We start from the raw sequence: 27,833 nt of genomic DNA on the forward strand, positions 1-27,833 counted from the left end.
TTTGTTGGAATGAGAAGACCTTAGTTTAGCAAATGATGTGCTTTGGTTAAGTCACATGACATGCAGTTTTTTTCTGTGGTTAGATTTTTTGACAGACGTTGTGAAAGTTGCTGAAAGCAAACTAAAACGTCAGTAAAAAAAAAAAAAACTGGAAACATCACCTCACGTAAGTTATGATGACATATTCACCACTCAAAAAAGTTATGAAATTTGTTTTTGGTAAATCGATCAAATGTCTGTGTTGCCAAGCGGCAAGGTCAGCTGCAATCTGTTAAGCTGTAACAAAAACATTAATGCTAGTGATATAATGTTGATTAGTCATATGTTAAGGAAGACTTTTGTATTATGGAACGAAAATCAATTTAAATGACTACTATTGTATGTTGTTGCCGTATGGCAGCATATAAAGTAGGCTACCCTAAAACAATATTTTTTTTCAATTCTAAGAAAAGAAAAAGAGTCAGATATTCTTTTCTATAGGTCTATCATAATGCATGCAGTAGAGGGTTAAACCTGTAGGCTACTTTTGTTTTGTCTGATTATGAAAACAGGGCAGTCATTGATAGGTTACTGTATGTGATATCACTGCATCACTGATGTTGCTGCTGACAGTTCTGACTGTTGCTAGCTCATGACGTCATAAACAGTGAAGCCACCACGCTGCCTTCAGGGGGTAATGTTTCAGAAAAAAACTGAAGTTTCCCCGGGGGCCGCCATTGATTAGCAGACCATCACCTGCTGTTAGCATCCCATTGACTCCCATTCATTTTGGCGTCACTTTGACAGCGAATAACTTTACATCTGAGGCGTTTAAAGACTCCATTTGTCCATTATTTATTTCTAAAGAAACACGAAAATGTATGAAAGGCTCCATTACCTTGTATCTAATGGCCCCGTATAAGCAGTTTTTTTAAATATAGGCTAACGATTGCATCATAACCACGCGACTCTCTGTCGCACAGTAGAGAGATTACCGTATGGACAGGAGGAGAAGCTCGCGGGCAATCGGGGGGACGTGGAGGCAAAATGACAAAATAATTAATTGGAATACTTAGCAAAAGCTGCTCCTGCTCCTAGCTCATGGACACCTCCTACTCACGCTCTCCGTCTCTGCAAGTTTCGGAAGGGAATGATTCAGATTTCTCTTGGCACAGCTACTAGAAGACAGACGGGTTACTCACGTCACATCTACGTCGTCAAGCTCAGTTTGAGTCTGCGCAGTACGCTCAGCCATCAGGAAGTGAGTGCTTCTAATTGACTTCACTTTTCTCCGTTGAATCCAATGTGTCCAGTTTATATACTGTCTAGGGTGAGCTCATGCGTTCTGTTGAATCAATTGGAAATTTTATGATTTGACTGAGAAAACATTGCCTAACGAGACACCGTTTTTAAATCTAAAGTATCCCTGTACATTCTTACAACGCAAACACCCTATGCATTTAAATGGGTATTTGTTTAAAGTCGGAAATTTTTCCTGCTTATTAAAAATTGCTTTGATACTGGGGAGAGGAGCTTGGCGAGTGTTTGTCTAGGCTAACAGCAGGTGGCAGTAATGAAGTGTTTTATTTTATGATTTGCCCTTTGAATGAAGAAGAAGCTTACCTCCTTGTTAAAATACACATTTAAAATATAATATTTAATTTTTAAGTGTCCAGTGTTAGTTATTCACTTATGGGACTTCCGTGTAGTTTAAGATCTACGGTAATTTCTTTGCAAAAGGAATAAAAAGCTGTACAAGAACACTAGTCGGCCTTCACTGAAGAGCTATCATCACGGGTAAGAAAAACAGTTTGATACTATTAATTAAATAGTGAATGGTAAAGACCTATATTTTTGTGAATTGGTGAATATTCAGGTGAATAGTGTTTCGTAGAGAGAGAGAGAGAGAAAGAGAGAGAGTGGCACGGCCGCGCGCGCACTCTCACCATCTTCAAACAACACGAGCGCTGTATTGCTCTCTCTCCCTCGCGCATATCAAAATCAGTTGACACGATAGTAAAATGTCGGAAGACCGATTGTGTTTTATAGATCAGTAGTTTGTTCAAATAAAGTGTTTGATTAGTTAGCAAGTAAGCTACATGTTCAGGAAATGCATAATACAAATTGTATCCACCTTATTCCTGACGACCTTACTACGTTTTGAATTATGGGTGGCACTTCCGGTTTGGGGAACTTCCAGTCAAAAAGGCTGAAACGAATAATTTCAAATCATAAGGTTGCCCTAAAAACAAAGGTGATCCATCAGTTTGACTGGGTTAGCTGTTAATTTTCCTTCATGATTTATTTTCATACATCATGAGAATAACGTTATACTTGGTATTTTAACGTGACATGTTATTACAAGAATATCTATGGCAAGAGCTCCTTTCAGTCGCTGTATTCTTTTCCTCATGATTATTTTCTTTTTTCCCTTTGCAAGCCGCTGTAAAAGTATGAAAAAGGACAACATATACTGCACATATGTGATCTGTTCTCCGGAATTTAATTTACGATATATTCCATTAATACTTCACTGGAATGCACGAAGAATCTATTGTTATTGTCATCAAATCCTCACGTCTCTTTCCAGGTTTGTTTTCACAGGTAAATACAATTTATAATCTGTCAAAATGACGGAAATCACTTTGAAATAGTATCATGTAATGCTGAAGTTAATGAACATTTTTCATTGAGGCAACATAAGTTACATAATACAGATTATATATATATATATATATATATATATATATATATATATATATATATATATATATATATTTATAACCCGTCCGTTATTGCTGTGGAAAGACTCGTGCTTTTGGGGTTATTTGGTCTGTTGAAATACCTTGTTCATGCTTACACTTTTAAATTTCCTTTTAATGTTCGATGGTTGAAAGGTGATTAGATTAATGTCATCTCATTGTGACACTTTAACGTATTGTGTTCATAGAACGAGCGTTTCACTGATTGTTTACAGCTTAAAAGGAAGTTACACCCAGAATTCGCGCAAAGCGTCATGGGACTTAGGAATAAGGTGGATTGGTTAATGTATAAGTAATGGTAAACAGACTGCACAAAGCTCTTTTGAAGCTGTCAAATGGTGTCGCTATTGGACACTTAATTGTGATTATTGCTGCTCTGAGGTTTCTTATAGGCTACTGTTGACTGTTTTATCGTTTTTTTTTTTTTTGAAGAAGCAGCAGCTTTACTCTTGCCTCGGAGAAAACAACACGGGAATAGCGACAATTGTGCATATAAATTACTATTTATAGGGCTTGAATTACAACCTGTGGGCAGTTTTTCTACATCCTTTTGTGAACGTCTTTTTGCACTTGTATGCTGCACAGCAGGTCATCTTAGGGCGTTTTCACACCTGAAAGTCCGCACCAAGGTCCGAACCAAAGGTCATATTTTGATACATTGTATACATTCAGTTAGTTTTGGTTTGGTTTCACATTGCAATTATGCGAGCGGACTAAAGAACTTTACATGACGTACTTGCATCCTGTCATCATCATCTATGTGGGCTGCATCTTGACATTGATTGGTTTGTAAATGGATGTGCGTCTGACGTCAGCGTGTTGTCAATTCGGCGGGTAACTTTGACAAAAATGAATGAACAGACGTATATTGTTGCCACTATACTTTTATTATTATGGCATTACTCCCTGCAGCACCAACTATACTCGAGGCTAGTTCAAATTCGCCAAATGAATGTCCTCGTTGTGCGAACATTTTATCGTCGCCGGCAGGACAAATATGTCTGTGTGTGTGTGCGCGCGCACGTGTGTGTGTGAATCAGCTGGAAGAAACGCTGTGGGCAGGACTGACAGATCTGCACATAAATATTCTTCTTCAGTTGTTTAGGCTACGCAGGAACCACCGGAACTTCATGTAAATGGTCTGAAAGTCCGAACCATACAGAAAATGCTTTCACACTAGAAACTAACCAAACCTTTGTTCAGTTTGATCCGGACCGAGACTACCGCTTTTCGTCTGACCAAATTTCGTCTGTTTGGTCCGGACCGTGGTGGGGTTTCACACCAAGTCCAAAAATCCGGACCAAACAAGGTAGGTGTGAAAGGACCCTAAAGTGCCGTTGAAGCTACCAATCTCTGTGTCACAGAGAGCCTGTGACCTAAGACTAAAAGGACTTTTATTTTGAAAGGACTGCTGAAGTGCATGTACACCCATAAACAGTTTACACCAATACACACACACAATCTACATGCCGGCAAAATAACATCGTATACTAGATGTGTGGTTATTTTTGTGTTTAGGTGGTGTGATAGGCTCTCTGCTTAGTTCCATGTTTTTTTTATATAATTTTCTTTTCTTTTGTTGGTTGTTTGTTTTGTCTCAATGCTAAATGTTTTGTTTTGTTATATGATTTAACATTCAAAGAAACCACATCAAACTCATTTACAAATGTTAACAGTTTATTTCCCCTGTAACAAACTAACATATACACATAAAATACTGTTACTCACATTGTGGGTCACCTCCCTACTGGCAAACCCATGTGCAGTGACGGCTGCCATTTTAAAGCTTCTAATTGCCCAATTGGAAGGGCACTTTCATTGTCAGTGACATCACAGGGGGAAATCAGGGAAATTATCATTTCTCAGACATTTTTCTTTGCAATGTTGAGACATCATTTTGTAATTAATAGTGTGATGCATAGGTTGCATGTTAATATCATTTGTTTAAAATATTTGTGTAGTTTTATCTTGCTTTAAAATTATCATTTATTTATACATGGTATGTTCCAGAAGTGGGAGGAGCCTAACTCTATAAAAGGGCTCCTGGTAGCCATTTTTAGGAGAGTGTTTGGAGTGTGGGATCACTCCTTGTATTTTTGGGCCTGGATATTGGCATAGCCAGAATACATGTGAACCTCTTATGGATTTATATATATACATTTATTTTGCCTTAGTTTTTGTTACTGTATATATTTTTGCTTGGGAATCACTTTTGCACCAAAATAAACACCCTGGATTGAAAATTCTTCTCCATCGTCATTGATTTTACACCTTCACCGACGGTACACCCTGGTGCGTTCACACCGGACGCGAATAGCGCGTCAGGCGCGAGTGATTTCAATGTTAAGTCAATGCAAAGACGCGTTAAGGCGGCTTCACACAGGACGCGGTATGCGCGGCGCTGCGCTATAAAACCCATTCATCTCAATGGCTTGCGCCGCGCAAGGACGTTTTGTTGCTGCGTCGACCACAGCGCAAGCGCAGCGGTGCGCATCATTGGCGAGCTCGCGCGCACGCCGCGGTCAAAGTTCAAAATAGTTCAACTTTTGCCGCTGCGCTCTGTGACGATTACCAGCGCGGCCAATAGAATCGGGGGATCCAAACAAGGACGGAAATCAAAATGGATGAACGTCTAGTCTTGTGTGTGTCGGAATTTCCTGAGCTGTACGATACAAGTTTGAGGTCGTATAGGGACATCGTCAGGAAAGCTGTATTCACAAATCAGTATTTTATGAGGATTTGATGCTCAAGAAACATTTATGATTATTATCACTGTTGAAAACCGTTATTTACATTTTTATTTCAGGATTCTTTTATGAATGGAAAGTTCAAAAGAACAGCATTTATCTGAAATAGAATATTTTGTAACATTATAAATGTAGAACGGGACAGATACATTGTTTGCTGCTGACCGAAAGGAGGAACAACAGACGTAATAGCTCCCGCTAAAAGTATTTAAAACTCCGCCTACGTCATAGCGCAGCGCAAATCGCGTTGTATCTGAAGGGCAACGCAAAACCCAGCGGCAAGCGCCGCGCATACCGCGTCCTGTGTGAAAGGCCGATTACGCGCGTAAAAAATTCCTGCGGCGCGAATGAGGCGTAGAGCGCGGCGCGGTAGACGCGAATACGCCTCATTCGCGCGAATAGCGCGAATTGAGCGTCTGGTGCGTTAAGCGCGTTACGCGCGAATGATTTTATTAGTGCTATTTGTGCATTCACGCGTTTGACGCGAATTCGCGTCTGCCGCCCGAGTTGAAAAATCTGAACTTCTGCGTCAATTCGCGCCGCGTTAACCAATCAGGAGCCTGCTTGCTGCTGTCACGTGGTGAAGTGACAGTTTATAATGTTATTTTATTTTATTAGTTTGGCCTCAATAAATTATTTTGTAATATGACTAAAATGCACAACAAAGCAAATCTTTCACATAAAAACTCGATTTCAATATGAGAGATACTCATTTTGTATTGAATGCTATTTATTCCATATCTATTCTAGATTATATGAAACATTATTATTCTAATGTAAAGACAACAAACACAATTTAGTGTATAAAAACAAAAATCACAGGACAGGTTTCACTTTTGGAGGCTGGCTCCATTTATTATCAAAACAAAAATAAATGACAGATTAGGTGGGTGCGGGCGAGGGTGAACCTCGCGCCGGGCTGTAGAGCGCGGGCTCGTCAGGCAGCGACCACTCGAGGCCGAGGCCTTACGGCCTACGCTGTCCTCGTCAGCGTCCTCACCGCCAAACCTAGCTCCTGGAGCAAATTGTGAAACTCCTGAAACCCTCTGGAGGGTCTGGTGGACCCGAGTACAGCGACGATGTCCCCTACGCAGCTGTTTCTGCTCTCCAGAGCATATACGAGCGGTGACTCTCTCGATTAATGCTAATGCTAATGCTAATGCTCGATAAACATCTAAAAAAGATGGCCGCCAACGGGTTTCGAAACTTTCGCCTCTGACGCCGAAATTGACGCGCGTAAAAACAAAAGTTTGAAGCAAAATTTACGCGCGTCAATTTCGCTCTTGACACGCGAATTAACACAAAGTGGTCAAGCGTCAAACTAGACGCGGCAGGCGCGAATTTGACGCGCTATTCGCGTCCGGTGTGAACGCAACATTACACTCTGTATAACGGCCGTTGGAGCCCTCTGCTGGTAGGGAATCATAAGATGGCCGCTTGAACACTTCCGGTGGCTTCACTGCTTGCTGGCAGTTTAGAACATCATGAGCTATCCAGTCATTACATATAGATCAGTGGGAGGAACACAATGACATCACTCCACCAGCTCTGATGGACAGACAGCAGATGAACAGATGTGGAACGTCAGATTCTGAGACAGACAAGTAGAAAGATATTAAATACATTCACAGTGTTTATCATTGCATGTCTTATAGCAGACTTTCTATTAATTTCTCACCTTCACTTTTGTCTACAGTTTGGTTGAGATTTGATGCATTCTGATGAAAAACCTGTTGAATCATAATTTACTTTCTTATAATATGAATTAATTTAATTGTATTCACTGTACATCATGCAATTGTGAATTTCACTGGATGTTTTACTCACCACATCCACAGAGCCGCTATAATGAGAAACTGAGGTAAAAACACCAGCAGAATGACTGTATAATGGCTGAACGCTGTGCTGTCCACTGGATCTTCACAACACAAAGAAGTGAATCATGACTATCAGAGAAACAATCATTTCAGACTAAAGCACATGTATCATGAGAGATGTGTCACCTTCTACAGCACAGGAATACTCTTGAAGCTCTTCATTGCTGACTGAGTCCAGGTACAGCTTGTTGGCTTTAGTGAATCCATCCGTTCCCTGCCGTCCGTTTTTGTACCAGATGTAAGTATGTTTGTTGTTCAGAGTGCATTTAGTTGAACAGCTTAATATCACTTCTTGTCCCTCTGATATAATGTTTGGGCTGCTTATCACCTGCGTATCTGAAAAACAGAGTTAAAGCAGCACTCAGTAGCTTCGGGACTTCTTCGCTGTATTCTCGCTTTTTGCTCGCAGGTTTCTCTCTAGAGCTCCCCCCACAGCTTCGGAATAGATATTTGACAACACTGTCGTAAAAACTCGTTGGTGATTCTCAGACACCAGAGGCTATAGATCAACGACATCAAAGCAGATGGGACGTTCTTTAAAACGTCTTCTTCATTCGGGTTCGGACAGCGTGAGGGAGCGCAATAATGACAGCATTTTAGCAGATTTCTTTTGGCCGTAAAGCAATTGTTTACATCGCGAGACCTGATATCACGCGAGACTTTCTGACGCAGCGGCCGGCGGCCCGCCGGCTCAAAGTTGCAAGTGCGTATTTTCCGCTCACGGGCACCAGGGGGGTGCGAAACGACCACCATTCAACCCGAAATAAGTAATATAACCGTTCCAATGACTCCGAAGCTGTTCAGTTAAGGTAAAAAAAGTTACTTAGTTCACCTTTAAAGTATTTCAAGTTGGGCTTAACACTGAGTTTGACTGACATGGAAAACAAAAACTTTATAAAATGGAATATAGTATTCTTGATGGCAGTAAATTTTCCGTGAATCTTCTAATTAAAATGTTGATCAAATCATTCATGATCAGTTACCTGTAACAGTAAGAATGACTCCAGGTGATCCAGAGTATGTTCCTTCTGTCCTGTCAGTGATGATCCTGAATCTATATTCTCCAGAGTCGTTCATCTTGAGCTCTTTGATTCTCAGTGTGTTTCCCTCATACTCCACACGACCAGCGAACTGATGCTCCTCACGCAGATCCTTGAAGTCACCAGGCTGACCGGAATGCCAGAATGTTTTACTTACAGTATAACCAGAGGGATGTGAGTATGTGCTGTAAATATCTACTGTTGAGCCCATCAAAGCACACACTCTTCTAGAGGAGAAAGACACATCCCAGCAGCCACTCTTAGAAATACCTGAAAGAGACACAGAATCCTGCTGTGAAAGTCATAATTAAGGTTTTATTAAGGCTTGATCACACCAAGATGAATGTTCGTCACAAATTCAGGAAAAGTCACACAAACAGATGAGGGGTCAAGTGCAAAGTCTGTAAGTGTGGGTATTGGGACAGACCCCATGTGTCAGGGTTCAAATAGGGGAGACACAGACTGAGCAGGGTGATATTTATTAACAGAAGACAGTATAAGAGAGGGTGAGGCAGAAACAGTCCAAACAGAAGGGTCAACAGAAGGGTCAACAGGAAACAACAAAAGTACAGCTGTGGGTGACTGATGGAACCAACTCCAGAGGACAACAGGTCGAAGAACTGCTGAGGACGTGACCAGGCCAGGCAGATGGTTGTGGTGAAGACAGGGCAAGGAACCATGAAGCAGAGATCTGATACTTGCTGCACACAGACCCTGAACCAGTCTAACTGTCAGGCAGAAGGAACCAGCAGATGGGGAATCTCAGAGAGCAGACAGGAACCAACACACAAGACAAGACTCAAGAGATAACAAAAACAAGAGCAAAATAAAAACTGCCAAAAACTAGAACACAAGAAAACGATAATAAATATAACTGGAGCTACAGCAAAGGAAAAATTAAATGTTATAAATTAATAACTGGATCTAGTAAACAAAGAAATGAAACAAGACTGCAACCTTGAAGGCAAGCTAAAGAGAAGATAAATAAAAGATTAGTTAACAAAAGCAAAAACAAGAGATGAAATAAAGCTTGGGAGAACTAGAGCAAAATAAAGACTATGACTTGACTAAAAATCAGGAACAAAGAAAAGACTGAAAAAAAATATCCATCAACAATAAATACAAAGGTAGACCTGACAGAAACACTAATACTGACTGACATGCTGAGCAATAACACACACACAGATAACAAACCAGCAAACACATGAGGGAAAGAGGCACAATATAAAGGGAACAGCACATGAGGATCAGGTGAAAACAATCAAGCAAACGAGGACTAGACAAGGACTAAACAAGGGAGCATGGTAACGGGAAACAAGAAGAGCACATGGCAAACACAAAGACAAAGCCATGTGATGACACAACACAAACATAGAGACATGAAACAAAGACAACATAGACAAGGCTGTCAGGGCAGAACCCTGACCCCATGTCTCAAATGTACACTTTGATTTGAATAGACAAATTGCATGAGAAAATTGCAAAGAATTTTCATAATGAACATTCATCTTGATATGAAAAAAACTTTAAACTTATCCACATACTCATGTATGAACTGATATTATATGAATGCTTATTAATAAGCATATCAAGTGTCACACTCACACACAGAAGAGGAGGAACTCTTAAGATCTGCAGTAAGTAAACAGGAGTAACTGCCATCAGCTTCGTTGGGTGGAACAGTAATACTTCTGGAATTAAAATTTATATATTGTCCATTTTTTTTCCAGAAGTAATTCTGCGGTCTGGACGTCAAATCACAGGAAGAATCACAGGTCAGTTCTACTCTCTGATCGTTCGGGTCTGTAGATGCAGGATTCATCCTCACTTGTAGGTCTAAATTAAAATAAAGAATTACAAAATAATTGATCCCATTACAAATGAAAACTCAAATGAGACTCAGTTTCACCTGTGACTGTTAGATTGAAGGTGGCTGAGCTGAGACGTTTAACTCCATCCTTCATGATGAACATGAGCTGATATTCTCCAGAGTCTCTCTCTCTCAGGTCTGATATTGTGAGTGTTGAATAGTCGTTTATGAACTCCTGCTTCACCCGTCCTGAGTAGTCCGAGTCTAAAGTCAAATCTTCAGGTTCATCATTCTTTCTCCAGTTTGTACTCTGTTTCCGGCTGAACCAGAACACAGTTGTGATGTTGATGTTGGAATGAGAACATCTCAGCTGCACAGGGTTTTCGCTCAGAGCACAAACATCTTTACGGGTCACAGAGAGGCAGTCTAATGTTAGAGAACCTGATGAAAAAGGTAACACTTAGACCAAAAAGATTGTATTGATGAAGGAAAGATCCTCATATGACAAATCATATGACAGTGAGGCAACTCTCCTTCATGTCTAAAATGTCTAAAGTATGTTGATATTTTAATTTTGATAAGACATTATGCCTGGGTTCTCCCAAGGTTTTTTTCTTTTCTCCATTAGGTCACCTGATGGAGTTTTAGGACACCATTAGGTCACTTGATGGAGTTTTTCGGTTCCTTGCCACTGTTGCCTTTGGCTTGCTCAGTTGGGGATATTTTGGGGATATTTAATTTAATTTTATCAATCAATAAATTCCACTTGAAACAAACCTTGTTGTATTATTTTAATTTAATACTGTGAAGCTGCTTTGATACAATCTGTATTGTGAAAAGCGCTATACAAATATACTTGACTTGACTTAACTTGACATTGATACAGTACAATCCATTAACACAATATTCTTACCCGAGATGTGTATAAGTAGGATCAGTGATGTGAGTCTGAAGTCCATGCTTAAACTTTGAAAATAATTCACTTGTTTGTCCAGAATAAAAATGTAAAAAAAAAAATAAAAAAAAATGGAGAGAGAGGCACACAATACTTTCAAATAATTTATCTCAATAACTCCTTCATGAATTGTATTTGTTAGTTAGAACATGGTTAAGGAAATGTCAATTTAACAATTTTCTTAAAACAAATTGAAATGATTGATTCACATACTTACATGTTGCAGATTTCTCCAGCTATGAAGAAGTTGTGTGCTGTTGCAAAAGTGCTGTCAACGTCTGAAGTTGACCAGGCAAACAGATGATGTTATTTCCTTCCTTTTTCTGAAGCAAAAAAAACCTCTTTACCCACTTGTTAATGGTGTAAAGACCACCCATTGGTTCAATGACGGAAATCCAACGGTGTGGGCGAAGGGATAATGTGTGTTTGTCTTTTCAGCGCTCCAGTGAAGTTCACTTAATTTATTAGAATTTAGTTTCAATATTACTTTAGCTCTACGCTTAATCTGACTCCAATTTCACATGATAATCAAATTTAGATTGTGTTTCTTATTAGAAAATAATCATAAATATTGATTATGATTTAATTTAGATCTTTGATTAATCTGAGTATCCATATTTTCAATTATTCTTTCATTATGGACCCAATGCCGCACAGAGTCACACACCCCGGGTTTACATGGATCTCACAGTCATAAACTTGTCAGTTCTGAAATAGAGGATGCAGGGTTTGCTAATACCTCTTAAAGGTCCCATGACATGAAATTTTCACTTTCTGAGGTTTTTTAACATTAATATGAGTTCCCCTAGCCTGTATATGGTCCCCAAGTTTCTAAAAATTTCAATCGGTGTAAATCGAGCTTTTGCTATCTTTCTCTGCCTTTGAGAAAATGGAGGCTCATACGCGCTGATCTTGAATCTCCTCCTTATGACGTCATAAGGAGGAAATGTTACCTCCCCTGTCTCTGCTTTGCCCGCCCAGAGAATATTTTCCGCCCATGAGAAAATGCGCTAGGAAGTAGGAAAGCGCGCGCGCGATTTTAGTTTGTCCACGAGACGAGAGATATCATGGCTTTTGAGCGAGCGAAGCATAACAATTGCTCAATAATTGGATGTACAAATGAACACCGAAGGGTCAATACAGAGCTGGGCTTGCTGAACGTCTGAAACTAAAGTCTGGATCACTCTCTTTGGCTCAGCTACACACCTCGGACAAGTAAGTCAACTAATGATATATAAGTGTGTTGCTTTACTGTTTATGGTTACCTAGATTTTACACGTAGAATGTGGCTGTAACATTAGCTATGCAGCTATGCAGTTTATGTGTGTGAATACACACACTTTAACGCGAGTGTTGTACACGTCTTTGTTATTTGGATAACCGTTTTCCTGTTGGTTATATGGCGCGCGCGATATCCGCATTTCAAGATCGCAGAGCTTGATGTAATTGTAATAAGAAATACAGACGTTACAGATCTCTCGTGAAAAGGCAACAGTAGGTTAGCGTTAGCTACATGATAATAACTGTAAACCATCCGAATAAAGTACCGTATCCAGACATAATATTTTAAACTAACCATTCGGAAACGTCCTGCTGGAGCCGCTGAGTTGCAACTTCTTCATCCGTTGCTTCTCCATCTGGATCAGATTCTGGGTCAAACTGAAATGCTTGAAAGACTGCGTGTCTTAGTGCCATTGCTATATCCAACGTAAACATGCACGCCACGGTACCGTTGCGCAAGATGGTCAAGGCCACACCCACCCTCCACCTTGCGCCGCCTTTCTCCTCCTTATTAGTATTTAAAGCTACAGACACCGAAACGGCCTGTCTGAAGGAAGCTCATTCTGGGACTGGCTTGTAGTGGCTATAATTCTGCACTGAGGCTGAATTTTTGGAAAGAGATTTCAGATACAGTACTAGGGACCACTGTTGTAAAGTTTTCTTTTATCGAAGCAGAGACCAGGAGACAGTTGGGATCACGTTCAAACAGAAGAGTTTCTTTATTTGAGCGCGGCTGCGGTTTCGTCCAACATAATCTAAAGTATATACATTTACATGGTGTCTTTATAGGCATTTTAGGAGGAGGGACTTTTGAAGGTGGAGACAAATTCAAACAAAGCATGTAAATGAGTATACAGGTTAAGGAACCGCCCCAGACCGGCAGTCTCAATTTAATCAGCATACCTATTCAAATGCTGATATTGGCCAGGAACTCCGGTTCCAAGGGCCATCCCAGAGCCATTAAAGACAAAGGTGAACGATTCAATGTCTGGGCTCCGAAAGGTGAGAATCTCAGTGATCTGACTCATTTAAAACACAATAGAGATTGCAACTTTGCTGACATCTTAACCTTAAAAGCTAAAATCAGTATTCTTCACTGTGATGTTATGTAAGGAAGCATATCTGAAATAGATTCTTAAATTTGTAACCCTTCAGTCCCCTCTTTGAGAGTTCTTAAAAACTCTCACAAAATACAAATTTAGACACTTAAAAGTCCATTCTTGTAACTTGAAAAAGTTACAGGCACAAGCATGATCTGTGTTGTTCATCTGTAATTGCATGCTGACACAGAAACAAAACATGCAATTAGGGTCCGTGAAGTCTCTGCGTTGTGTATTTCTTTTGGGATAGTTCGTTCAGCAGTTGGTCTAGTTGTCTTCTTGAGGTTGTGGCTTCATATGCAGGTGAGACGGTCGTTGCATATGGATCTCGGAACAGCCATCAAGTGGTATCTGTACAGAGGAAGAAAGAAAACAGAAAACAGAGCAGTATTTCTTCAAACACTAGGGTTGTAGCAGTTTAAACACTATGGTTCTATCGTTTTCAGGGTCTACTGTGGTCGTTTCATTCTTTCCCTGTTTCTTAATTGATTTGAGACACCTAAAAGGAACAGTGAGGTGAGGATGGACTAGTTGGGAAAGGCCTAAGGGAATCTTCACCACAGGGTTGGCCCCCGAAAGCCTGTTGCTTCCAGTTCTTCCTGGGCTCCTCACTGGTCCATGTGTCCTATCCTATCCCTGTAGGGGAAACAACTGTACAGTGTGTGAGAAAATTGGCACTTCCCATTCTCCAGTGAAACATCAGTCTTAAAAGACATCATATAGAACATGGGGGTCTGACTGGAATATTTCTGTGGTATAACATTTAAGGCTGTGAGTTTTCTGAATGTCCCCCAAACAAAGACTGTGACAGTCACTTTCCTTTTGTTCTATTAAACAAAAATAAGTCTTTCATCTTTGTTGTAAGTTACTGGGGAGATTAAGCAATCACAGCCTAAATGGTTAACACCGTATCAAGTTGCCCCACGAGTTTAACGAGGAGGGGAGGGGCTGCTTCAGAATATCAAGCAGGCTAAGCAGAAGCTGGTTAACCTTGTTAACTTGTCTTAAGTTATTTTTGTTTTTTCCACATTCTTTTCCAAAATGTCCGTGCTTGCCACAGTAAGAACAACTGGCTTCTCTAGGACTTTTGCGTTTCTTTGGCTTCTCTGAGTTGACCTTAACAGAAACTGCGGCAATTCTTACTCTCTCTTTGACATCCGAATCTCTTTCCCAAATAGCTAAACTTTCTAGGTTACTTCTGAGAGTTCTTTTAGCCCACGTAATATCTAGGAATGGCAAGGCTGTTCTGTACTCAGCTACAAGACCATCTGCCCAAATTCGGATTAGAGCTCCTTTGTCAGCTAACACACTTTCGGAATCATCCACTATTCCACTGTACGTTACCGCTACCTGACAGAACCTCTCAGTATATTCACTCACAGTTTCTTCTTTCTCTTGTACACAGCTAGTAACTCTCGACCAATCGATTTTGGGTCCTAAGATATTCTTTAGGATTTTCAAAACACCTTCTCTTAAATCGCCTTTACTGACATTTTGCAGTTCGGAAGTAACAGCAGACTCAAAATTGTTGAATTCAGATTCAGTTAGAATTTGTGACATCAGCTGTGTGACTTCCAGCAACGACATGTCGTAAAGATGCATTTTACTGATCAATGCTCTTCTAAATTCAGAAAAATTTGTGCGTGCTGAGGGTAAACTCTGGGAGAGTCTATCTATATCCTTAGGACCTAAAGATGTTTTGGCAACCGTTTGTATTTGGACAACAGAAGAGTTCGGAGTAACACTTTTAGTTCCCTGAGATCTTCTCCTAGCCCCACAAACCTGCACTGAATCTACAGGCTGATCAGTTACTGATTGGATGGCTACATTTGTTTCAAAGAAAGCTTTTAAGTCAGGATAATTGTTATCAGGCTGACTAACTTCTTCCACATCAGTTTTTTCTGCATCTTTGTTGCGGTTTACTTTCTTAGTCAACGAAGATATTCTAGCACGGAGCTCTTTGATCTGTTTCTCTAGTTCGGAGTTGCGCTTAGACTGTTCTGTAGCTAGGGTTAAACCAAATTCTCTGTGACAACAGATAAAACTTTTCACACTGTTCTTGCGAATACTTTCTCCTAGTACCTTCTTACAATCTTCAATTGACCACACTTTCTCTGGATCAATGCCAAATTTCTTTGTTAAATTCAATCTGACTGGCTCAGTCACGATGGAGTCCATGTGCTCTGATAACAAAGACTTGAATTCACTATCTGTTAAAGGTGTAGCTAGTCCAGCTTTCTCAGTTGTGGGAATCAGTCTAGTACTTTTCCTAAACATTTTGTGAATTTCTATGTTACCACACAAACAAACACTAAACTTCTCTCTACTGTCTTACAAACAGAGGGTACAATCTTATTAGCACATGATTCTAATCTTCTCTAGCTTACAAAGGACAGGCCTTCTCTAGCAAGAGGATACACACAATATTAACATGTAACTGTTAAACTTCCCTGCCTGAACAACAAAGGATAAATTTCATCTCTAAAAGACAACTTTAGAGGATAACTTAGTTAACAAAACCCTGCAGCTGTTTGTTAACTTCTTCTCTGTCGTCGCAGAGGAAAACTATTTTGTACTGGTCTGCAAAGGTTCTTTAGATGGAGTGAAACTCACCAAGTCTTTAGTTTGTAGAGAAAGATTCCGTCTGGAAAAATTCAGTCTTTGAGATCTTTTTGGAGCTTGAAGTTTTCAATCTGGATTCAGAAGATTCAGTCTGGAACTTAGTCAGGCTTTGTTGAGATCTTTGAGCTTGAAGTTTCAAGATTCAGTTTCCTTTTTCTCCATCCGGGTCACGGCACCATCTGTTGTAAAGTTTTCTTTTATCGAAGCAGAGACCAGGAGACAGTTGGGATCACGTTCAAACAGAAGAGTTTCTTTATTTGAGCGCGGCTGCGGTTTCGTCCAACATAATCTAAAGTATATACATTTACATGGTGTCTTTATAGGCATTTTAGGAGGAGGGACTTTTGAAGGTGGAGACAAATTCAAACAAAGCATGTAAATGAGTATACAGGTTAAGGAACCGCCCCAGACCGGCAGTCTCAATTTAATCAGCATACCTATTCAAATGCTGATATTGGCCAGGAACTCCGGTTCCAAGGGCCATCCCAGAGCCATTAAAGACAAAGGTGAACGATTCAATGTCTGGGCTCCGAAAGGTGAGAATCTCAGTGATCTGACTCATTTAAAACACAATAGAGATTGCAACTTTGCTGACATCTTAACCTTAAAAGCTAAAATCAGTATTCTTCACTGTGATGTTATGTAAGGAAGCATATCTGAAATAGATTCTTAAATTTGTAACCCTTCACCACTAATGACTATATTAAAGCCTACAAAAAGTAGCATGTCATGGGACCTTTAAGTCGGTTGCCTACTGCTCACTCGAACAAAAAAAGTATAGTTTATTTTAGCCACTTCCATACACCTTGCTAAATCAGTGACAGACAGAAATCATAAAGTCTTCAGATGACGTGCCTACTGCTCCGTTCATACATGCGCCTTTAGTTTGACCTACCCTAACTAAGATTTGCGGAAGCACCAGCCTCCTCATAATCTACTAAAATAATAATTTCAGAATACTTCAGAATAAATCAAGATGTAACATTTATTTGTCAGGTAAAAATGTATCATGCCAATTACACAAGTAATCAGAAATAGCCAAATCAGAAATAATAAATACATGACATCAATTACTCAAAGATGACTCTAAAAGTAAGCAATGCATTCCTAACAGAGACACACAGTGGTGTGTGAGTGTTTTCCCATTGGAAACAGCACTGAATGGGGTTTTTCCCTAGTTACAGGTCCCCACAGACTGCTCTGCCACTTACCATTATATACCCAGACCCGAACAAAGGGTTATACCAATATTTTTTAGAGTTGTTTTGGGTCAATTCATGTACCCCAGGGGGTAGCACCTGGTTTCGGGGGAGAGGAGAGATATCTTGAAGAGACATCACCCAAAGAGCAGAACAGGATTCTTCTGAGTTCTCAATCTTTCTCATTATACCAATGACTGCAATGAAATTAAGACCATTTTACCAATCGCACTGAGACATTTAAAATGATACCAAACATGAAAATGAAAAACAATAGATTCACAAGATACCAAATATATCACATATGTGATATATAGACAATCTCAGTGAACTTTTAGTGACTTGAGGAGGGAGAGGGGGGATGCAGATATAAACAAGGAGATAAGTTTGGACAAGACAATGTCCTGTGCTCTTTCTTTGAGATCTTCTGTCCAGGATGTGTTTTATTGTTTTATTGCTTTATTGCAGGGTGAGTTTTATCTCAGCTTAGCAGGAAAATCAGTTCTCACATTGGGCAGCCAGCGACAGTTAACTATCCACTACATGAGCATCTTCATGTTTTATAGCTTCAAGTTTTAGGCGTTACACTTCCCAAAAAGTTGAGTCAATTTTGTCTCAAGTCATGCAACAAGCAACTGGTCGCAGATGGTTATAATCCCCTTTATTTAACATTAATTTGCAACCGTATAATGTGTCATTGATTTGTTATACAACTCAACATACATCTAAATAATATCACATCAAGCCCCAGGGTAATCAGTGATGTCATCATATATGACATCACTGTGATGTTGATGCTGCTCCAGACAGTCCTGGATGGTTTGAATGACTGTTGCCAGGCGTCGGTCAAGAGCCAAAAGATGTGGCTCAGTAAGGAGGGGTGCCACTATTGCAAGGGGATCCTGAGACAAAGATGCACGCATGACATCGCTCAACCGATACGTCGGGAGAGAGAGCAGACGTAAACGAAGCAACGTGGAACGACGGATCCTGAGGGAAAGAACGAGGAAATAAGAAACTGATAAAAAACACAACCCCCTTTAAATTGTTACTTACAGTATGTTCACTCTACCTGCAGCACTGCACAAGAGGAGCCAAAATAGAAGGTTCATCTTTGGAGTGACGTCCAAACCTACAACACATAAGTTGCACACAGAAGTATCACGCCCGTTCAAACTGAGCAAAACAAAACTTCGTCAGAAAACCTCTTGGACTCTTGATTTTGAATACTCACGCTCTTCCATTATCTAAGTGTATAAGAAATGTGTCATTGCCAAACTTCTCAAATGTTTCATAGTGGTGCCTATCCATGTTACCTGAAGATGGTAGATGGAAAGTATCAGGAAAACATGAAGATTTTAAAAAAGAGAGTAGATTTTAAAAAGGAAAGCAAGGTAATTCAAAGAATTTCATGGTTCGAGTCCAAAAACATGGTATTTCTGTGATATACATAGAAAACTATAGTTTTGAGTTATCTTAACTGATCCATTACTCACTCATGAGAAAGTCGAGAATGCTCATGTCAATCAGATCCACCAATCGAGTGCCTCGGTCGTAGGGAGGAGACTTTTTTACTGAGTCACAGTAGTTGGTGTCTGTCTCCCACCTGTTACAGAAATAATCTTTGGTTAGCTATTGTGGTTCCTCATTTGCGAATCACACTAAAAATGTACAAAAACACAACAAAGACAAACATAAAAAAGAAACTTTGGAAGTCAATGGGGTCCAGAAAACAACTTTGGACCCCATTTGCTTTCACTGTATTAAGAAAAACAAATACCAAATATTTCCAAAATGTCTTATTTTGTGTTCAACAGAAGAAGCATACAGATTTAGAATGTCCTGAGGGTGAGTAAATGATGACAAAGTTTTTATTTTTGGGTGAACTATCCCTTTAAATAACACAAACACACACTCCACCCACAGAGCCAGATTGCTTCGGCTGTAGGACCGCTTCCAGGGGCTCTTCCACGAGCGGCGCTGTGCCAACGACAGATCTGGCAGCATAGCAGCCAAAGACCCCTCAATCATGACGGGACGCCCACAGATAGCATGCTCCGTGGAGCAGTAATAGGAACACTGGCCGTAAAAACACACATTCCCCACTGCAGAAAGAGAAAGACAGATGGTGTCTTACAAATACACCATGCTTCAGAGGAAGTGATGGAGAAGAGTCAAGTGGGACGAACCTGGGGAGGTGAAAAATGTTGTGACCAGTCTATGGTCAGTGGTGATATCTTTGATCTCTTTTATTATATTAATAAGCCTCCCAACCACTGGAGGCATCCTCCTGAAACCCAGTATCCTTAATGTGAAAGAAAAAGAGTTATGTTCAGAATTTAATACAGAATGTGCAGTATCATGTCTACAATAAACATTTTTTTATGGAAAATAGCAGAAAATATTCAAAGGTAAACAGTTTTAAATAGCTGTAATTTTATTGTCACGTGATCTCATTTCCAGTGTGGGGGTATCACATTACTAATGCAAGTTACATAATCATAATCAGATTACTTTAACTACGAATCTGATTATGTAACTTGCTAAAACTATCTAAGTAACTAGTAAAGTAACGCATTACTTCTAAATTTACAACAAAATATCTTTTTCCAATCCTTTTTCAAAGAAGTAACAAGTTGTTTTCTCATTTATTGACTGAGAGTCAATAGTCAGCTGCTCTTCCCTGGTGGAGGGATGGGCGGAATATCTTTTGTTTAATCAAATTCAGTCAGCGGTACACATATTCTCAGTAAGAGCAGCTTCTCTATCTCTGGATCTCAAGAGGGCACAGATGGCAGTGAGCGACGCTTCCATGCCTTGCCACTCCTGTCCCCCTCTATCGCCAGCGGGCAGCAATGTGCGTTTCAGGGACTGCACCAGGCCTTCCCACATACCCTCTGCCCCACCCTGGAACCAGGTAGTGTTGCACAGCACACTCAGACCCCACTTCGGGCCGCCTCAGTGCCTCCTGAGTCGAGTTCCCGTTTCACCTCGCTGCTCCACCCCAGGTACATCCATGATTCCGCTTGCATGGTGTCAGGGAGCCTGGCTAGCGCCCCCAGCCCGTCTTGCTGGCTCATCTGTACCATCAGACTCGGCTATGCGATTCAGTTCACCCGGCGCCCTCCCAAGTTCAGGGGCATCCACTTCAGCTCCGTTTGGAGCAGCGATGTCCCTGTCTTGCGGGCAGAGATCTGTCCTATTGGCGAAGGACGTGATCAAGCCGGTCCCTCCAGCCGTTATGAAGACAGGGTTCTACAGCCCCTACTTCATTGTACCCAAGAAAGGCAGTGGGTTATGGCCATGGTCTTGGACTTGTGAACCTTGAGTCGGGCCCCGCACAAGCTCCCGTTCAAGATGTTAACGCAGAAACGCATTTTCGAATGCATCCGTCCCAGAAATTGGTTTGCAGAGATCCACCTGAAGTACTTTCATACTTTCATGTCTCGATTCTCCCTCGACACAGACCGTTCCTGCGCTTTGCGTTCGAGGGACGGGCATATCAGTACAAAGTCCTACCCTTCGGGCTGTCCCTATCGATCCGTGTCTTTGCGAAGGTCGCAGAGGCATCCATTGTTCCATTCAGAGAACGCGGCGTTTGCAGTCTCAACTATCTCGACGACTGGCTGATTCTGGCTCAGTCACCAGATCAGTTGTGTGCATACTGTACAAGGAAATGGTGCTCAGTCACCTCAGCCTGTTGGGCTTTCGGGTCAACTGGGACAAGAGCAAACTCTCCCCTGTGCAGAGGATCTCTTATCTCGGTATGGAGTTGGGCGTATACATGCATTTATTTGCTCAAGTACTGTTCCCAGAAATGGCTACTCTGTTGAGTTCCTCAGACGTTGCGTCTACCCCAGAGACTGCCATATGTTGCACCACCCTGCTCGGCTAGTCCATATGTGTAACCGCCACACTACCTCCCTCCGGGGTAGGACGTGGCTTCCGCAGCTTCCCCTTCTCCAAGGGTATGCTTTCCCACCGTTATCCAATAAGTCACACTGAGTGGATCTTGCGGAACAGCAATGACTGACCTTCTCTGCTTAGAGCTCCTACTTCTGCCCAACACGGCTGTCAGGCCAGGAGACTCAAGCGGATCACTTGAAGCACAGAAGCAGTGGCGTGTTGGTAGATATCCCAAATTCGCCAGCATCTCTGACGTACGTAGAGAGTGACTGACAAAGGGGAACATCTCGGTTATGTATGGTAACCCTCGTTCCCATCGCCACAGGCTCGTGATGCAAATCTCGCTTGCCAATGTTTTGTTTACACTCAAAGGTGATTGGGCTCTCAGGCTAGATCCCAATTCGTCAGTTCACTTCTGACGTAACGTTACGTTGAACGTGATTAACTGATAGGGAACTAAGTAATGCAATTAGTTATTTTTAGATGCATTACTTTATATGCATCCAAACAGTGCATATTACATGATCAATTTTAGATAATTAACTTTTGGACGTCTTTGCTTTGATTACTGGAAAAATATTTTTTTATATATATAATTTTGATTCAGAGTGATTAGGCAAGGCAAGGCAAGTTTATTTATATAGCACATTTCATACACAATGGCAATTCAAAGTGCTTTACATAGAAGAAATTAAAATAATAAAAAGAAACAAGAATAATTAAAACAGTTTAGAAAAATAAAATGAAATACAGTACAGTACAGTCGGACGAACAGCGGCACAGTGCTCATTCAGTAAATGCATAGCTAAACAGAAGTGTTTTGAGTCTGGATTTGAATGTGACTACTGTAGGAGCACATCTGATCTCTTCTGGAAGCTGGTTCCAGCTGCGGCTGGCATAATAGCTAAAAGCAGACTCACCATGCTTAGAGTGAACCCTTGGTATTTCTAGCTGATATGATCCTAATGATCTGAGTGATCTGTTGGGTTTATATTCAGTGAGCATATCTGCAATGTATTGAGGTCCTGAGATTACCTAATTAATCATTCAGAGTGATTTGTGAACCAGACTGATTCACTGAAAAGAACTGACTCATAAAAACAATTCACTTACAAATGAATTATATGGCTGTACATGTAGTATACAGTCTCTCTTACCTGTCCAGATGGAAGGCTGCGATCTCAGCATTGTGCCTCTCAAAGTCAGAGAAATAATACAGATTCACATTGGTCTCCTCCTGCCGTTCCTGTCTTCAGTTGAACGAGAATGATCTTGAATTACATTAACATATCTGTGCTACTTTACTGTTTTCTTACAATGTCTTAGGGGTGGTTCAATAGTTCATTAGAACAACCATTGCACAGTTTTGAATTCCAGTGTTTGACTGTTGCACTTGACACAGCATTCGAAAAAAGTGCCGTTCAAGCTAAAACTATTTCTTTATTTTTTTTCATTGTCTCTATACCTTATGGCTTTTTTTCATTCCACTGCCCTGTGTTTCATGTTTTTAAATCCTGGTTGGGGCCAGTTCACACAGAACCTATTTTTGCATTTAAAAATGTGAGACACAGGGCAGTCAAATTGAAAAACTGCAAGTTATTTTAACCTGAGCGCTACATTTTTAGATCACTGTGTCATGCGTGAGATGCTGCAAAAGACACAAGCACAATGTCTGTCTAGCACGTGTTTATGTTAAAAAACAACGGAAAAGCAGTGTAGTGCAATGCAAAAACGCATTATGTACTGTATAAACAGCCCCTAAGTTTTTAAAAGTCTAAAAGTCTGTGGTTTAATCGATGTGGTCACTTAAACTATACTCATATATACATACACAAATAGACAAATATAATGACTTGTTATACTAAGAGGCACATGCTTGGGTCTTACTTAATGGGTTTGAAGAGTGCCTGTCCATAATTACGAAATGACATCACCAACTTCAGCTGTGTCCCACCTGATTTTTGCACTGAAAATTACCATAAAAACCTGTAAATGAGACTTCATATTTCACAATTACAACTTAATTTTTTCATATTTGCATCTTTATTTCTCACATAATGTTCAATTCTCAGAATTTCATGTCTCACAGTTGACTTAATTTTTCATAAATGCAAAGTTCAACCAATTCATCTCTCTTTCCTATCTATACACAATCTTATTCATTTTTGTCTCAACCTGGTCCAGTACAGAACTGAGCCAAGAGAATTTTATTTTGCCCTCCTCCTCCCCAGCACCACCTGTCAAGATCTTCTACAAAGCTTTTTTTTCCCTACTTCACCTTCCTAATCACTGTAATTTTTAGAATGTTTCAGCAGAAAACATCATCTCAGAAAACATCATGTGCTCATGTCCAGCAGCAGTGTAGCAGATCGAGTCCTCCAAGATCAATTCTACCTACACTCCATTCTTATCAACAAAATGCTGTTAAATCAATTTTAAAGGTTGCATAGTTTAACTGCTTTTTAAATCTCACAATGGGATACCTTAAACTTTGTCTCACAATTTACTTACTTATTACATTACTGGAAGATGCAAACGTCTATACACCTCTAATCCTCCTCCCTCCTTCTTTCTCATAAAGGCCTTGCCTTGCAAAATTTAAGGTCACCTACCTGCACTGACGATGCGGTGGGAGGCCAGTTGCTGAGTCAGCGCTGACAGGTTGGGATCTTTGTGCTGATACATCTGCCAGCGAGATATACCAAGGTGAAACCGGAGCCAAGGCGGATGTGTCTCAACACTGGTGTTCCAGAGGATAGGATCATAGCCGTCCTCATTAGCACTCAGCCTAAGAATGGGAATCACTTGTGTGTTTTTGACTGTACAGCAATCATAATTAAAGGTGCACCAAGTAATTATGCACCAATAACTTTATACTGACATCTAGAGGCCAGAATGCTGCATCACACAAAAAGGATTTTTTTCGGTCGTGATTATCTTGACACAGACTGATTTGTGAACAAGTTATGCTGAATCATTGGCCCTGTTTACAGTTGGTATTAAGAAGCGTTTTGTTCGATCGGATTAGTGGACAACGCTAAATGCTGGTGTAAACGGGGTCTAAAAAGTTTTGAGCTTGTCCACTTTCGACCATTTCCAGAGGTAGTTGAAAACGCATCCGACCGGTTTGCTTTCGTAGTGTAAACGCTCATGTGGTCGAATGTGTTCTAACAGCCACAAAAGACAGTTTAGCCAGATGGGATTTAAACTTTATGGCTGAAACCCCAAATTTGGTTTGAAGACGAAAAACGTACCAAGCACAATGTTCTCTCACCATTCCTGATTTCTAACACACACTCACAGCGTTCGGCGTGGTCTTGCGTCTGTCCGAGCAGAAACGAAAGATGCTGCTCCCCGTATGTTTTTCTGTCGTCTCCTTTTGCGTTCATATGTAAATTGCTCTAGCTTATTTCGTCCATTAGCTCAAAAGATCTGAAAAAGCACATACATTTACCCACCCATAGACCCTCCCCTCGAAGAAATCAGGACAGAAGTGGTCGAAAGTGGACAAAATAGACAGATTAAAACACTAGGTGTAAACGGGAATGTGTCTCCCTCGTCTACTTGTGATCCGATCAAACAAAACGCATTTTAATACCAGGTGTAAACTGGGCCATTGAAAAGATCTCGAAATTCACTCACAAATGAATCATCACTATGATTTACAAGTTTACTATATAGCCAGGATTGGAAGAACAAGCAAAGCCACATGTAGCCAAAAATAAATGACGTAATAAAGTCCTCACCACTGCTGCATGTTACTCCCTTCCTCTTTTCTCTTTGTTCGAACTTTCAGCAACCAATCACCATCAGGCACAGGTGGGGTTGGCATATGATACAGCGGATGGGAGTACAGAGCCTCCAGTTTGGCAAGGTCACCTGCTGCGCTGTCTATTTCCACCTCCAGGGTGTCACTTCCTGCAGCAGCCATTGTGTTTGTTAAAGTAGATGTATTCTGATTGAAGAAGCTGATGGAGGTCTGGATGTCAGGGTGTGAGCGGGGCTCACAAGTAGTGTGGTATGTGGACAGGACAAGTGAAACCACAAGCAAATGCAGACTCAGGAAGACAATTAATAGCCACATACGCAATGTCTGTGAACGTCGACGTGTGCATACTCGCATTGTACTGAAATGAGATGCCAAAGGTAATTAATTTCAACTCTACAGTCGTCCGTATTAAAGAATATAGAGCAAAACATACCCGGCTTCCAGATTAAGGTGTTTTCGTCTCCGGCCGCCTGGACTAAAAGGAAGCTCAGTTTGTCCTTTAGACCTTCATTCCCCTGTTTGCTCCCTTGCACTCCCTGTTTCTCTCAAACATTACAGAGGAGAGGTGCCAGGTTAGGCTGATCTGAATGGATGTGTTTACTTTCCTCCCTGCAACGTCTAGCACACGTCAGAGTTGTAGTCTGTTCTCTACTCAGAAGAACCTGAATTGACTGTTAGGGGAGAGTGGGGTAAACTGTGCCACTGTTTACCAAAGTTGACTTCTAGCCTCCTGCGACCAAGCACATTTTTTCACTTTTTTTGTCGATACGATATGTGCTGCATTTTTTGTCCAGGAGTATCTTACAAAGGCTTTACAGTGATTCCAAATGTTGGGGGTTTGGCCATGAAAACTTACACTTAAATAAAAATTTTACTTACAACAAAAATAGCTGACATTCATACTGAATTATTTATTATTATGCAAGGCAAGGACAAGATTATACAAGAAACAATTTAATAACAAATTATCCATAAAATAAAACTTTAAAAATATTATAAAATGTTATAAATATATATTAATAATATATTAATAAATAAATGTATAAAAAATGTTTTATAATTTTTTTATTTTCAGTATTTTGTTTTTTACATTTTTATAAACAAAAAAATGTTTGTTCATGATAGAAAAAAACTGAAATTTGATTTAAAAAAGCTGTTGTCAATGCTATTAATGCATATTAATGAAAATAATTTTTATAATATCAATCTAAATCAAATTAATAAAATATGAATATTTTAACAATAATATTAAAATTAAAATTAAAAAGTGAAAATATAATAAAATATTTACATTTTATTTAGTATTATTCTATATCTTTTAAACATAAAACAATTTGCATTCTTGATAATAAAAAAAAGCAGGCAAAAAATAAATAAAAAATCCTTGGTTGGACTGAACAAACAAATTAGGAAATGTTGCTCCTTCATTGAAGTCTTATTTTCCCCAGTATTCCCTGTTATATGCTTTCACATTAAAATCATTTTTAACTGCCATGTAGAGTACAATCCAAAGTCTACTAGACCATTCCGAATCAGGTGGGACAGGTGCACAAATGCTCTTTTGGGTCTCATAATCTCACCCTGTATATCTGATGGGGGACCTCCTCACCATGGTAAATCTGAGACAGATGTGCATCTCTCAAGCACACATGCGCCCACATTCACCACATCCACATCTAATCGTGCCCCAGCAGATGAATAACCCGGAGAACACCTCACACCGCCTGGTGCTTTTGTGATCAAATCTGCATGTTTGCTAATCTTGCATCATGGCATGCAATCAGAAATCAGATACAAAGCAAAAGGCGAAGTGTATGGCGTTACTCTTAGCCAATGATGATACATATATAGATAGATAAACACACAGAAGTGCATGTACACATACAGTGAGGAAAATAAGTATTTGAACACCCTGCTATTTTGCAAGTTCTCCCACTTAGAAATCATGGAGGGGTATGAAATTGTTATCGTAGGTGCATGTCCACTGTGAGAGACATAATAAAATAAAAAAATAATCCAGAAATCACAATGTATCATTTTTAAACTATTTATTTGTATGATACAGCTGCAAATAAGTATTTGAACACCTGAGAAAAGCAATGTTAATATTTGGAACAGTAGCCTTTGTTTGCAATTACAGAGGTCCAACGTTTCCTGTAGTTTTTCACCAGGTTTGCACACACTGCAGGAGGGATTTTGGCCCACTCCTCCACACAGATCATCTCTAGATCAGTCAGGTTTCTGGGCTGTCGCTGAGAAACACGGAGTTTGAGCTTCCTCCAAAGATTCTCTATTGGGTTTAGGTCTGGAGACTGGCTAGGCCACGCCAGAACCTTGATATGCTTCTTACAGAGCCACTCCTTGGTTATCCTGGCTGTGTGCTTCGGGTCATCGTCATGTTGGAAGACCCATCCTCGACCCATCTTCAATGCTCTAACTGATGGAAGGAGGTTGTTCCCCAAAATCTCTCAATACATGGCCCCGGTCATCCTCTCCTTAATACAGTGCAGTCGCCCTGTCTCCCATGTGCAGAAAAACACCCCCAAAGCATGATGCTACCACCCCCATGCTTCACAGTAGGGATGGTGTTCTTGGGATGGTACTCATCATTCTTCTTCCTCCAAACACGTTTAGTGGAATTATGACCAAAAAGTTCTATTTTGGTCTCATCTGACCACATGACTTTCTCCCATGACTCCTCTGGATCATCCAAATGGTCATTGGCAAACTTAAGACGGGCCTTGACATGTGCTGGTTTAAGCAGGGGAACCTTCCGTGCCATGCAT

General features: G+C 40.4%; 4 protein-coding genes across 5 annotated transcripts in view; 1 reads left to right on the forward strand and 3 right to left on the reverse strand.

The window, feature by feature from the left end:
* LOC309476700 (sialoadhesin-like) overlaps positions 1 to 11,845 on the reverse strand; it is a 45,200-nt gene extending 33,355 nt beyond the window's left edge. Inside the window, exon 1 of one of the 2 annotated variants that reach the window (XM_082139857.1) lies at positions 11,388 to 11,845. The gene's annotated coding sequence lies outside the window, so the exon portion shown is untranslated. The remainder of the gene's footprint in view (positions 1 to 11,387) is intronic. The other variant, XM_082139859.1, reaches the window with a different exon arrangement.
* Positions 1 to 27,833, forward strand: part of dzank1 (double zinc ribbon and ankyrin repeat domains 1) — a 232,988-nt gene that overhangs the window by 176,041 nt on the left and 29,114 nt on the right. The window lies entirely within an intron of this gene.
* LOC309476712 (uncharacterized protein) lies at positions 6,877 to 11,429 on the reverse strand. Its single transcript, XM_082139884.1, has 9 exons — positions 11,384 to 11,429; positions 11,129 to 11,197; positions 10,315 to 10,656; positions 10,011 to 10,241; positions 8,349 to 8,675; positions 7,492 to 7,701; positions 7,316 to 7,406; positions 7,167 to 7,218; positions 6,877 to 7,079 (listed from the first exon to the last, which is right to left on the reverse strand). Coding segments are annotated over exons 1-8 (1,311 nt in total). The 5' UTR covers positions 11,385 to 11,429; the 3' UTR covers positions 6,877 to 7,079; positions 7,167 to 7,178.
* fam20cl (family with sequence similarity 20 member C, like) lies at positions 17,369 to 25,983 on the reverse strand. Its single transcript, XM_082139855.1, has 10 exons — positions 25,025 to 25,983; positions 23,891 to 24,066; positions 23,166 to 23,244; positions 22,436 to 22,528; positions 19,562 to 19,677; positions 19,297 to 19,477; positions 18,869 to 18,978; positions 18,607 to 18,688; positions 18,445 to 18,504; positions 17,369 to 18,362 (listed from the first exon to the last, which is right to left on the reverse strand). The coding sequence occupies exons 1-10, from the start codon at positions 25,399 to 25,401 to the stop codon at positions 18,113 to 18,115; spliced, it is 1,524 nt and encodes a 507-aa protein (XP_081995981.1). The 5' UTR covers positions 25,402 to 25,983; the 3' UTR covers positions 17,369 to 18,112.

This window comes from Leuciscus leuciscus (genome assembly GCF_965113295.1).
Source record: "Leuciscus leuciscus genome assembly, chromosome: 15".
NCBI lineage: Eukaryota > Metazoa > Chordata > Actinopteri > Cypriniformes > Leuciscidae > Leuciscus > Leuciscus leuciscus.

What these genes read in the sequence shown, in the direction of transcription:
- LOC309476712 (XM_082139884.1), bottom strand. An exon ending in GAGTTCCTCCTCTTCTGTGT is followed by an intron (nt 8,676 to 10,010) that starts GTGAGTGTGACA and finishes TGTCTCTTTCAG; the next exon opens with GTATTTCTAAGAGTGGCTGC. An exon ending in AGTCATTCTTACTGTTACAG is followed by an intron (nt 7,702 to 8,348) that starts GTAACTGATCAT and finishes TCTGTTTTTCAG; the next exon opens with ATACGCAGGTGATAAGCAGC.
- fam20cl (XM_082139855.1), bottom strand. Translation starts at nt 25,401, where the DNA reads ATGCGAGTATGCACACGTCGACGTTCACAGACATTGCGTATGTGGCTA. An exon ending in CCACCGCATCGTCAGTGCAG is followed by an intron (nt 23,245 to 23,890) that starts GTAGGTGACCTT and finishes GGTAATTTTCAG; the next exon opens with TGCAAAAATCAGGTGGGACA. An exon ending in AACATTTTTCACCTCCCCAG is followed by an intron (nt 19,478 to 19,561) that starts GTTCGTCCCACT and finishes CTCTTTCTGCAG; the next exon opens with TGGGGAATGTGTGTTTTTAC.